Source organism: Thermobia domestica, chromosome 3 (assembly GCF_964235325.1).
Source record: "Thermobia domestica chromosome 3, izTheDome1.hap1.1, whole genome shotgun sequence".
Lineage (NCBI taxonomy): Eukaryota > Metazoa > Arthropoda > Insecta > Zygentoma > Lepismatidae > Thermobia > Thermobia domestica.
In genome coordinates this window covers 47,598,848-47,612,162 of record NC_137456.1, presented here as the reverse complement: position 1 = coordinate 47,612,162, position 13,315 = coordinate 47,598,848, and the positions used below count along the sequence as shown (strand labels likewise).

At 35.5% G+C, this 13,315-nt stretch overlaps 1 protein-coding gene across 3 annotated transcripts in view; it reads right to left on the bottom strand.

The window, feature by feature from the left end:
• LOC145680365 (endochitinase-like) overlaps window positions 1-13,315 on the bottom strand; it is a 49,661-nt gene that overhangs the window by 8,606 nt on the left and 27,740 nt on the right. For all 3 annotated transcript variants that reach the window (XM_081750779.1, XM_081750780.1, XM_081750781.1), the window contains exons 5-7: window positions 12,976-13,198; window positions 10,585-10,711; window positions 7,619-7,780 (exon numbers count right to left, since the gene is read on the bottom strand). In XM_081750779.1, the coding sequence (XP_081606905.1) occupies window positions 7,619-7,780; window positions 10,585-10,711; window positions 12,976-13,198 (512 nt within the window). The remainder of the gene's footprint in view (window positions 1-7,618; window positions 7,781-10,584; window positions 10,712-12,975; window positions 13,199-13,315) is intronic.

Genomic DNA, 13,315 nt, shown 5'->3' with positions numbered 1-13,315 from the left:
AGAGAAACACCTATTGCAGATGCTTCTACAAACCGCTACAGACGTCTTTCCATCTATCCAGGGAAAAGTAAAAAGTTGTTACCACGCTCGATGAAGCGTGGATTTATCTATCAGATTGTGGCAAAATTCAGGCCGTAAAATACGCCTCACGAGACTGACTTCAATCATCAGTGCAAAGCAAGTTTCCCGAAGAGATTTTTGGTTATCATGGGATACTGCTATGAAGGTTCGATTAGGCGGGTGCCTAAAACCTGGAAAATCAATTCCGCATTTTTTCAGCGACATATCTTCACACCAATTTATACAGAAGATTAGCTCTGTTTATATGGAAATGCCATAAATCAAGACAATGTGTATATGAATAAGGCCTCATCACATACATCCCGTTCTACACAGAAATTTCGGTAGACACTGGCATCCAGGCTATTCCCTTATAGGACATATCAGTGAAGTCAGATGACACCAATCTCACGGGTGTTTTCAGGTTTGGTCTATTGAAAAGAGCACTTACATCTCGTGTCACTATTGTCCTACAAAGCCTGCCAGGAGGAAAGTTCAAGATTTCCGTTCCTGCATTTCAGAACCTTCTACAATGGTTATTGCCAAGACACATGGTGTTCACATCAAGGGCAACTGTTTGTGGTTCCGTTGTTTTATGTAGTAGGGAGACATCACAATCGGACACATATAGATGGACGGATCAACTTTCTGTATAAGATTGTTATTAAGTTGTTGATTTACGGAATATAAACAAACTCGTTAAAAATGTTTTCAAGGAATTCACAATTTTTGAATTCCATCCTCCAGTAAATTATGTTTATTTTGGGGGATAGGAAGAATATTAAAAAAAATCGTGAACCTCAATTTCAATCTTATAGAACCCTTAAATTTAAAATTTAATCCGGACATGTTGAACAGTACGGCTTCTAGTTGATTGTACATCCATCACGACATGCCAAGGGACCAACAGACGTTCAGACATGTAAAAACCTAGGAGCTGAGATATGTGTAAATGAATTCAAATCTAGAATTCAATTTCTTTTCACTCTTACTATACTTTATACTTTACTATCGTTGCTCGAAAGTAATTAATGAAGCACAGCACCAACAATGATATTCATTTTAGCGAATATGTTAAACTGACTTACAAGAAAACATTTTCTGTGTGTCGCACGAAATGTCGAACGTGACTATGGTCAATCGATTTGTGTTAGTGAACAATAAAATCCATAGGTTGGAAAAACCCTCGATCGCAACCGTTTCGTACTTATGGGGGTGTGTAGGGGCACTGGCAACAAAACACGTTGTGGATAATGAAACAAAATATGGAGCGAGTTTGATGAAAACATGCCTAGAAGCGCAGATAAACATTCGACAACACTCTGACAAGTGAGAGCAGAGGCGTAGCATATAACGACAGACGAGGGGGCGGGTAAGAGCAAATAAAAATTGTCATATAATTGAGGGAAACGGAGAAGCAAGACGTCAGGACATGGTCAAGTAATCAATCACAAACTATAGACAGCCTGTAGACAACACCATGAAGTAGTGTTGTAAATAGAAAAAAAACCGTTCGTTTTTTTTCAGAAATGTACGTTTTTTTTAGAAAAAAAAAACATTGCCTCTCGTTTTTTTTCTAAATTTCGTCTTTTTTCAAATAGTCATTTCTAATGCATCTTACGTCTATTTAAGTATTAAATATTTTTATGTTGGTATAATCACCGTAAAATGCAACATAAATTAAACGCTAGATACTGATACGCTACAAATATTTTACAATTTACATGAATACCATACCTATTAACAATTCGGGTTTCAGCAGTTTTCATCAATATCAACTAAGAAATAAAAGTAGAAATTAAATTTTGTTTTTTCGTGAAAGCAGGTCTTTAATAAGTACGAAAATAATGTCACGAACAGTATAAAATTCATATAACTTGTCTAAAGATAAAAACTAATGCTAATTTGCCTAATAGTATTTTTCTAAATGTCATATATAAATAATTTGTCGACTAGATACATATGATATGCAGAGCCGGCTCTACCATATATGCAAAACGTGCATTTGCATGGAGTGGCAAGTTTGGATGGTCCGGCAAAATCTGTCATAAGTATATTATTTAAATTAAATATTTCTTGTTGGAAACAGACTTTATGATGATGGTAGTTGCATTTACTAAGCTGACCTTCTATTTGAATACTACATTCATAAATTATGTTTAGGATGCATTAGTTTAAGGCCACATGGACAATGCTAAAGCAAATAGTCGAATAAATCCGAGCACAAATTGCTTGATTGTTGCCAAATGCAAGAATTCAATTCTCGAATAGTAGTGAATATCTGTTCCATTTAGTAAATTATCACAGTTTTGACATGACAACTAGTCTTGTTTTTGTCAGAAACAAGTTCCTTATCATTGAAGATAGAAACAAGTTTTTAAGAAAATGTTAACAGATATAGAAGAGAAATCAAGAAATAAAGATAAAAGAACTAGTTGCACTGGAATTGCAAACTGATACATTGAGATTGAAGCTCGATAGTGAATTCTATAAAAAGGATTACCATCTATCCTCTGCAGGTGTGTTTGCCTTATGTTTCACTAACATAATAGATTAATATTTAAAACACACACACACACAATGGGATTGCATTTTTAGTGAGTATTTAACCCTTATCCGGGCAACCGAGGCCTCCCAGGCCCAGTAGCTTCATTTTTCTAAAATTTCTCAATAACCATACATATTTAGAAGACATAAAATACTGAATTCTTCTATCTTTCGTCGAAGTTAAAATCATGAACATATCGAGTTGGTAAAGCTTTTTTTTTTTTAATTTGAAAATCTTTTCCTGACGTAACCGGGCAACCGGCGCCTAGGAGGCCCCGTATAACTTTAGTGAAATTCCTGTCAAATATTAGATCAAATTGTCACATAATTATATATTGAACACGTGACTATTGTAACCTTTAGTCGGAACAGTATGCGGCAACAGACATTGAATTTTGAGTGTTCTGCACTTAAAATATATACTGGGCCTGACAGGCCCCGGTTGCCCGTTTACGTTACAAAAATGTCTGGACCGGATTTGCTATTCTGCTTGGTCGGCTTACAAAAGCGTGACACGAAGTTTCGCTACTTGACAAAAATATATACCGGTACATTCTAGACTAGTCTGAACAGTAAGTGACACTGGGCCTCACAGGCCCCGGTTGCCCGTTTACGTTACAAAAATGTCTTGCCCGGATAAGGGTTAAGCCTTTCTGAGTGCAACTGCACTTACCCTCACCTTTGTTGTTCATGCTGGAGTAGCATACTTAAAATCATGACTTTTAAGATTTGTTCTTTCTGGAGAAAGGGGGAGGCGGCAAATTATGCCATTGCATGGGGCGACAAATTGACTAGGACCGGCCCTGATGATATGTATATAAAAGACACGAATATAGGATGACTCAAATTGAAGCAATGCAGGATGTTTCAAAATTAATATTAGGGTTTTGAAACTTTGTAGTATCTATTACAATTAACTTACAATTATAAATATTATATAAAATGAAAGAGCAACTCAAACAGTTTTGTACGCACGCATGTACATGCATTGTTTCTTCTGTCTGCCGTTAGAAAGAGCAAGCAGCAAAGATGTAAACTGGAGAGCAGAAAGTTTTTTGTGTTTTAATAAAGACTGAATCTGTACAATGCAACGGTCTGTGTGAAGAATATTAAGGAGACACTTGCAACTACATCCTTATCGTTTGCAGTTGCTACAGGTCTAAAGTCTACAGACTACGGTTTACATGCCAATTTCGCAAGTGAAATATTGCTGCATAACAATGAAGATTTTCTGGATCGTGTCGTCTTCAGTGGTAAATCAACATTTCACCTAAGAGCTAATGTGAACACTCATAATGTTTGTATCTGGTCGTCAGCAAATCCTCAGGAGATGGTACACTTGAAACGAGACTCTCCTAAATTGAATGTATTTTTTGCCATATGGCGGAAAGTTTATGGGCCTTTCTCGCCTATCGACTAGATGTGTGCCGTGTGACGAATGAATCTCACATTGAACACTTGTAGCAAAGACTGTTTGAGGTGCTCTTTTACTTGATGCATTGTTTATAATTGTACGTAAAATGTAATAAGTACTACGAAGACTTAAAACCCCAAAATTCATTTTGAAACACCCTGTATTTCTCACCAACAGTGTTGGAACTAAGATGTAAAAAGGAGAAAATTTTCCTTATAAAGTTATTATTTACAACTACGGTAGTATTATTAGTCGAGACTATAACGACAACAACAACACGAGTTAGTAGTAAAACAAAATGTAATCAAATGTATACTCAGTGGCCCAGGTGGCCAAAGTGGCACACACGGGTGTGTCATTTGTTTAATCCACTCCTGTGTGGACACTAATTAAGATATCGGGATATTATTCTTGCAAAATATGGTTGGACTATAGTTTATTATATTAATTTTTTTCTTCTGGTGTCGAATTTCCTTCTCAAATTTCACCCCAGCCAAAAATGCGAGAATTTTCTGATTACAAATTTCCTTTACTACTTTTTCCCTGTAGCTTCCTTCGTTGTAGAAAGACCTCCTTAAGACTTGCCAAGTAGATACCTCGGATGGATACCTAGCTGATGACATCAATTGGACGGGCCTGCGCGCAGTGTTGCCAATTAGGGAAATTAAAATTTTCCTAAATTTGGGCAAAAATTAGAAATTTTTATTTATAAATCCGTACCTATACGTCCGAGTGCAAGTCAACTTACGCCAATCGAACATTTGTCCTTACTTAAGAAACGCAAGTTCAGATCGTTACAATGGGATAATTAGGGAACGCACGAAGAATTCATATTTAGGTTCTAACCCTTGATTTTTCTAATTTTTCCCTACTTTTCTGTTTACCGTAATATATTTTTGGTAATTACAAGTTTTGTTCCTTAAATATCGTCATAACACTTGTAGAATATATTAGTGGTGTACCAATGTTTAATTTAAGATAGTTTACGTCTGTCTGGTAGCAGTATTACCAGATACAGAAAATTTTAATTCCAGATTTTAGGGGGAAATTTTGGAAAAAATATCTGTTTTGTCTCTATTATTTCCCTCTTGTTGGCTATATCGGACCAAACGTACCAGTATCTGGAAGTCTCGTCTTTGCTCTACACAACGCACTATAGAAAGTTTCAATAGGATAATTAGGGGAAGTACAGTTGAGGTTTACAGTAGACCTTGTTCTCTAATTGGGAAGATAACTGATTTTTTTAAAGGTAGAATGAGATATTTTTTATTGACATGCTTACTTTATTAGATGTCATACTACTTGTAGGATATATTAGAGGGATACCAAATCTTATTTTAAGATAGTTTGTGTGTGTCTGATAGCAGTGTTGCCAGATACAGAAAATTTTAATTCCAGATTTTATTTCTGGAATAATCCCTTTTTTATTTCTATTATTTCCTTCTTGTTGGCTACATTCGAACAAACGTAGCAGTGTCTAGGAGCCTCATTCTTAGCCTAAGCAGTGCACCATAAAAAGTTTCACTAGAATAATTAGGGAAAATACAGTTGAGGTTTATAATAAACCATGTTCTGTAAGTGGTAAGAAAATGGTGAATTTCTGAGGTAGAATGAGATTTTTTTTTAAATTTCATGCTTACTTTGTTATATGTCGCCATGATACTTGTAGGATATATTCTTGGAGTACTAAGGTTTATTTTTAGATAGTTTTCGTCTGTCTGATGGCAGTGTTTCCAGCCAAAACAATTAATTCCCGCTTTTAGGTGAAAAATTCGGAAAAAATTCCCTTTTCCCCTCTAATATTACCCTCTTACTGGCTACATTGAAACAAACGTACCACTACCTGAAAGCTTCCTCTTTGCCCTACAGAACGCATCATAAAAAGTTTCCATAGGATAATTAGAGAAGTTGTAGCCCCGGCATATTTGATTTTTGCTTGTGAGGCGTAAAAAGTGTCAAAATTTCATGTGTATGACAGAATTTTTTCTTTCTCTCTTTGGATGGAAGCAAACGACTACAGGATTTCACTGTACCTTGTCAACACACCAAAGATTCTTTTTGGTGATTTGAACCGATATAGCAGGAGTGGTACTAGATACAAAAAAAATTGAAATTCGGTTAGGGATTTTTTTGTAAATTTTCACCCCTACATTTCCCTCAATAATTTCCTACCCATTGGCAACACTGCAATGCAACTTACACCAAAAAATAGTCACATCTATTTTCCAAAAAATAAGGCCTTAACCATATCAATCGAATGAATGGTTTTTGAGCAATAAGTCACTAACTGGAAATGTAGGAAAACGCCAAAAATGACCTGGGGCCGAAAGGAATAATCACACAATTTTGCTAGTATATAGGTAGAAAGAAACAAAAGATTTGTAAGTTATGAGGGCTTCGACTCAAGTTCTGTTGATTATTTCAATAATCTCCAATGTAAATCAATAAATAATAGTTGCCAGAAAAAAAAAACAGAAATTTGAAAAAAAACATGAAAAAGAACGATGTTTTTTATTGAAAAAAAACTTCACAGAAAAAAAACCGTTTTTTTACAACACTACCATGAAGCATAAATGGAAGAAAGAGAGCTATGGAGGGGATTGTCCGTAAGGTCCGGAGCCACTCCCTTCGTAACGTTCGAGGTGAGGGGCAGGGAAAACCCTCGATGTATAAATATAGGCATTCATTTTCATATGTTTGTCGCACCTGATACTGTCTATTTATTCCCTCAGCATTGCTAGGATCTTCCTGCCCCCTCAAGTCCTGACTTGCTACGTCCCTGGTTGGAAGTATACGTTGAACATGAATAAGAATGAACGAGAAGTATGACTAAAAATATAGGGTACAAAGGAAATGTAGTGCAACATAATGGACTCCCCACGATAGACGATTGAGGAGAAGTATTGGAGAGACCTTCATCCAGCAGGGGATCGACAATGGTTGATTATGATTATGGTGATGGTGACATACAAGTGAGACAATATTCGCAACTGTGTGAATGGACTGCAAAGCACCAAAGAAGCAAAATATACTGCAGATAAATAACACAACTGTGCACATGTACACAGCTGTGATAACGTCTAATAAGAAAAAAAAACACCCTCCTCCTCTGTCGTTATGTGCTACGCCTCTGCCCTCACTTGTCAGAGTATTGTCAAATGTAATGTCACATTGTAGTACATGTTTAACTGCGCTTCTATGCATATTTTCATCGAACTTCAGCCATATTTCATCTCATTATCGACAACATGTTTTGTTGCCAGTGCCCCTACTCCCCCCCATAGCAACGGAACGGTTGCGATCGAGAGTTTTTCCCGCCTATGGATTTTCTTGTTCACTAAACATAAATCGATTAACCATAGTCTCGTTCCACATTTTGTGTGACACCAGAAAAAGTGTCCTTGTTAGTTTTAATAATGTATTTGCTTAACAAGTCTCAGTGTAATAAACCTAAGCTAGCACCACAATAGTAATTAGATGTATATAAGTGATATATAAAGATGAAACTTTATGCTGTACCAAGTACATTCTATCAGCAACATTTGTTCAAACTAATCCTTTTACAGTAGTGGTAATGCTTTTAAACTAGATACTTACCTCTTCGTATGAAACTTCTCCGTGTTCTTCATTGACAATGGGAGCGCCCAAATCATGTTGATCTGCGTCCTGTAGAATGAATCTATGTCCGTATATAGCAATGCCTACGTTCAGCTTCTCCTTTGGACAACCCAGGCTTTCCCATAAAGCAAGACCTCCTTCCTGAATACACGGAGAGAAGAATTAGTCTGGTATTTTAAACTAACTAACTAACTAACTCTATGGCCTATGGAACCCGGAGGTTCAGTGCCGCGTTCACGAAAGCTCTCCACTGACTTCTATCCTTAGCTAATTGCATCCAGTTTCTACTTTGTATTCCTATCTCTGCGAGATCCATCTTAATATTGTCCTCCCATCTGCGCCTAGGTCTTCCTAATGGTCGTTTTCCTATGGGTCTACCAGTCAAGACTTTGAAAGCGTTTCTACTTTCTTCCATTCTAGCTACATGACCTGCCCACCTAAGCCTCCTAGACTTGACGACCCTAACAATGTTGGGTAAACCGTATAAACTATGTAGTTCCTCGTTATGAAGCTTCCGCCATTCCCCATTTTCGTTCCTCTTGGGTCCGAATATTCTTCTCAGGATCCTGTTCTCAAATACTTTCAGTCTATGTTCTTCCCTCAGAGTAAGCGACCATGTTTCACAACCATACAGAACAACAGGCATGATTATCGTTTTATATATTTTAAGCTTCAAATTCCTCGACAGAATTCGCGACGACAAGAGATTTTGAACCGAATAGTAACACGAATTCCCTGCTTTTAGTCGACATTTAATTTCTTCGTGAATATGATTTTCGTCTGTTAATATTGATCCTAAATATTTGAAAGTATCTACTTTATCAAAAGCATTATTTAATATTTTAACGCCTCCACAATTTGCCGTATTACGGTCCCGACGCACTTCCATGTATTTAGTTTTCTCTGCATTTACTTCTAAATCCATGTCCCTGCAAGCGTTTAATAAGATCTCTGCATTTATTTCTACTGTTCTCCTATCATCCCCTATTAAATTTACATCATCAGCATATGCCATAACCTGGTGAATGCCGTTCAACTCTAGGCCCTGGTTGCTATCTTTGATTTTCCTTATGGCGTATTCCAGCACAAAGTTAAATAATAATGGCGACAACGCATCTCCTTGTTTCAGGCCATTTTCGACGTGGAAGCTCGTGGACAAAAATTTTCCTACCCGGACTTTACTTTGGGATTCACTTAAACATATCTTAATTAATCTAATTAGCTTTCTAGGTATTCCAAGTTCTGTAAGAACGTTGTATAATGTTTCTCTCCTAACCGAGTCGTAAGCCTTTCTAAAATCAATAAATAGTTGATGTACCGGGATATTGTATTCCCACTTCTTTTCGAGTATTTGGCGAATGGTAAATATTTGGTCGTCTGGTATTTTACAAAGTTGAAATAAAGTTAATAAGTATGCGTGAACAATGAAACATCCCTTTTAGGACAAAGACAAATAATATAATAATACGATTTACAATTTAAATTTACTATTTTTAATTGATAAACGGTAAACATTTCAGTGGAACACGTTAATTCTTAAGGGTAAACGGTCGATTGAAGACAGTAGTTACGAGTAAACAAGGTGTAGTTGGTGGTTTTGCTGATACATTACTCGTGGATGCATGAATATAATCGAACATTCTCTGTTTTATTCCATTTCACTACCTCCACCTCTCTCCCCTGTTTTGTTCAGTCTGTTCTCTCTTCTGCCTGTAATCGTAAAAGTCAGCTCCTACGCCATACCTTCGGGTGTGGGAAATAGATGTTATACACAGTATACAATTTGATGTGGTAAATAGTATATACAAATTCCAATAGTTTATACTACGTATACGGTAGATGTATTATTATAAAATATTCTTGGTGGCTTCCAATTATTAAAAAAATCTATATTTTCTTTTATAATACCAATATAAAAGAGTATAAGAATATAAGAATACTCATTATCATAGGTATTCTATCATTCTTGGCAGATCTCTTGCTAAGAAGCTTCCATGCATCTCTGTCTTCAGCTAACTTCTTCGTTTTAATGTAGATTTTTTCTGCTTAATTATCCTCCATCATCTGTAGCATTTTCGTTCATTCCTCTTTTTCCTGCCACGATACCCACTAGCACGTCTGTCATGTTCCTTCTAAGCTAATATCTCAGCCAGTTCCTTTCCCTCTTTTCAGTTACATTTAAAATTGTTCTTTTTACCTCAACATTTCTAACACCTTTTCATTCGTTTTCCGATTCGATCTAGCTAATCCTCTCCATTTTTCTCCACACCCACATTAGAAAAGCTTCCCATTTTTATTCAACACTTTTGAGTAATGTTCATTTTTTCATACTCCTAAATGTTTCTTTCACCATTCCTAGCCTTGGTTTTATTTCAGTTCTACACTTTGTGTTATCATCAATAATACTGGTATATGCTTTTTTTTAAAAAAAGAAATGACAAATTTGCTTTTGTATGGCACAATAACAAAGTGGTCCTCAGAACATTCTGACTAATAGAAGTACTCCCCTCTTGAAGAAAATTTGAGAAACGTTACTTTAGAGACTCTAGAGCTTCACAGGTATGTAATTATTTTCAAGAATTTTAGTTGTGTTTTGCCTATTACTTGCGGGTATTTGATTACAATAGGGTTCCAAACAAAACAGTGCTCTAACTTTGATCTCACGTATGAAAAGAACAGTTTCATGTAGATTGTCTCATTACAAATATTATTTTCTTATTTTGTAAATAAAACTTTGATTTCTACTTTTCCTTATTGTACAAATGTGGTATAACTGAAATTAAGCTTGACATTAAAGATAATTCCTAGATCACTAATGGTATTGACTTAAACAGAACCCTTACTTTTAAAAATAAAAGCAGCTGTGTTTACTGTTAATGGAATGATCACAACTATAATCACTGTACATTTAGTATTTACGAACTAAGAATGCTATGCTAACTTACAACAGTGTAATTGTGGTATGGTCCATCGTCCAATCCTGGTCGTGCGTGCATTGGACTAGGAATATCGGCATAACCATCCCAACCTCCTCTCAGGTCATAAGTGTAAGTATATAAGGCATCTACAATGCTGAAATGAAAGTTTTATTATGATATTAAAGATTCAGTAACAATGTATCGTATTTATTTGGAGATAAGATTATCTCAATGAATCACATTTTATCATATCTTTCAATCTTCAATCAGAGAGGAAGAAGTCTTACCTATGATCAATCAACCCTGGAATATGCTTGAAAGTAATCAGACAATGTATGACAAAGAACCACTTCCTAGGATAATGTTCATAGCTTTCAAATTTTATCATTTCTTACAATCTTAAATAAGTGATGAAGTCTTACCTATGCTCAGTCAACTGTAAATTTGGTTGAAAGTAATCAGATAATGTATGACAAAAGAAACACTTCCTAGGATAATGTTCATGACGAACTTGGAAGAAAAATGTTGGTCGAAAGATAACGAGAGGTTTTGGCTTCTTGGCTGAGTGCACGCCTGGCAAATTTCTTATCTGGTTGCTTGCAACAATATTCCTCAGTTGACTGAGCGTGAATAAGATTTCTTGTTCTCTCATATTGCAGATTGAAAGATATGATAAAATGTGACCATTGATCTCAGCTTATTCCCTATTTGTAGGTGAATGAACTTACACTTTGGGAATCTATCTTCCAAATTATCATTAGTGAAAATTGTTGTAAGCACGTTTTTCTACAATAAATCTACAAAATATTTCTTTCCTACACGCTTTCTAACTAGACTTTTACAAAAGACATATTTTATGTCGCTTTTGAACTTAAGGTCTACGAAAGTTGTTTTTCCCTCAGATATTTCAACTGAAACTGTACAAGAGACTTCCCACACATTTCTCGACTAGAATTCTACAAAAGATGTCTTTCCCACACACTTTTCAGTTGCAAACTTAAAAAGCTTTTATTAGTATACTTTCCAACTAGAACTCGGCAAAATATCTCTACGAAAGATTTTCTATAAGATTTCAAACTTGTTCTGCATTTTTTCTCTTTCTCTTGTTGTTTCTAACTGGAACTATCAACGTAACTTTCTCATACGCTTTCTAATGAAACTTAAAAACTTTGCACGCATTTCCATTCGGACAATGAGTATCGCTCATTTTAGATGTGTTTAAGGTTGATGTAAACGGACAAGTTTTGCCAATAGACGTCACTAGTTCCATTGTTAAAGGTTTGGATATTTCAACAATCAACCCATTTCAACAATGAAGAAAATTCTAAATAAAAAAATCGGCATGGATTCTTGCCTTTGATAGGTTATGAAGTTCCTTCTCTAAAAATTTGAAGTCTGTAGGTTGAAATTTATAAGAGAAATCGTCAAGTTTCGTGAAAGGTAAAAAAAAATACATGAGAGAGATACGAAGATTGTAGTAACATCTATAGGCAAAACTTGTCCCATTAAACCAACCTTAATCGTAAGATACATGGTGTTATATAGTTAGTGTGAAAATTCTCCTCTATGTAACTTTCTTGTCTGTTGTTTTCATTGACAATTTGCTAAACACAATGTTTTCGACAAATATTTAGCCTGTATTTTTCTGTGCAAGATTTATTTATTTATTTATTAACTCTTATTTTAAATGCAAAATTGAGACATTTAACCATTTAATGTATTAATTAACCATTTAACCATCATACACATAGACACTTAACCACTTAATCATGTTATTATCAAGTACAATATTTCAATTATTTTAATAATAGGTTGTCATTAAGCATGTCGTGCTATCTATATTCACTTTCACACCAATATTACTCGTCAGAAGGATATTCTCGTTTTCTTGCATAGCACGGTTTGACTTTCAAAAAATGAGCTCCTTCGTGGTTAAGCGTACGCGCCTTTGGCGTTGGAAACCCGGCTTCGATTCCCAACGGCAGCTCATGTGGTTCGAATTCCACGTTAATCAATAAGTCCCGTCTCATATAGAATCGCTGCTGAAAGGGACATTAAACTAAAAATCAACTCAATTCGACTTTCAAGAAATAAAAAAAAGTAATAATCAAAGAATGAAAGAAGTTAATGCACTCTAGTCCTGTATATACGCCTACCTTTTACAGATACAAGAGTTGATTTGCTTTCATTTTCTGCGTAACACCACCAAGACCTAATTTACAAGTACAATAAGAACGTTTCGCGCAGTAAGAAAGTTCTTTGTACGTATCTCCAGCTTTATACTGACTTCCCCAGATTTTCTAAGGAAAATACGTAGAAGAGATTATCTGAAGATGATACTATCTTAGCTTATGATAGCCAGACTGAACATTACAATGATACTGTTTGAAACTTTAAGCAATGTTTGAAAATGCGTACCTGCAAAGCTCTTCAACATCGTATCCAGCGTCGATAGTGCTTGTATTGATTGGAACAACAACAGTTATTTCTAATTCTCTTCCAGTAGCATCAAAGGCTTCTCTTAATTCCTGAAGGAACAGACGGAAGTTCTCTTTGTCTTCTGGTTTCCCGCCTCTGTAAGCATCTCCAGGAAACTCCCAATCAATATCCAAACCATCGAAGTCGTATTCCAGAAGAAGATCTTAAAAATAAGAATCACGAATTGCCTGTGAATTCTCAAATATAAATTTTCACAACATAAATATGTAAAACTTTAAGGCATCGAAAGTACTAGGGAAGGAATGAATAAAACATTTGA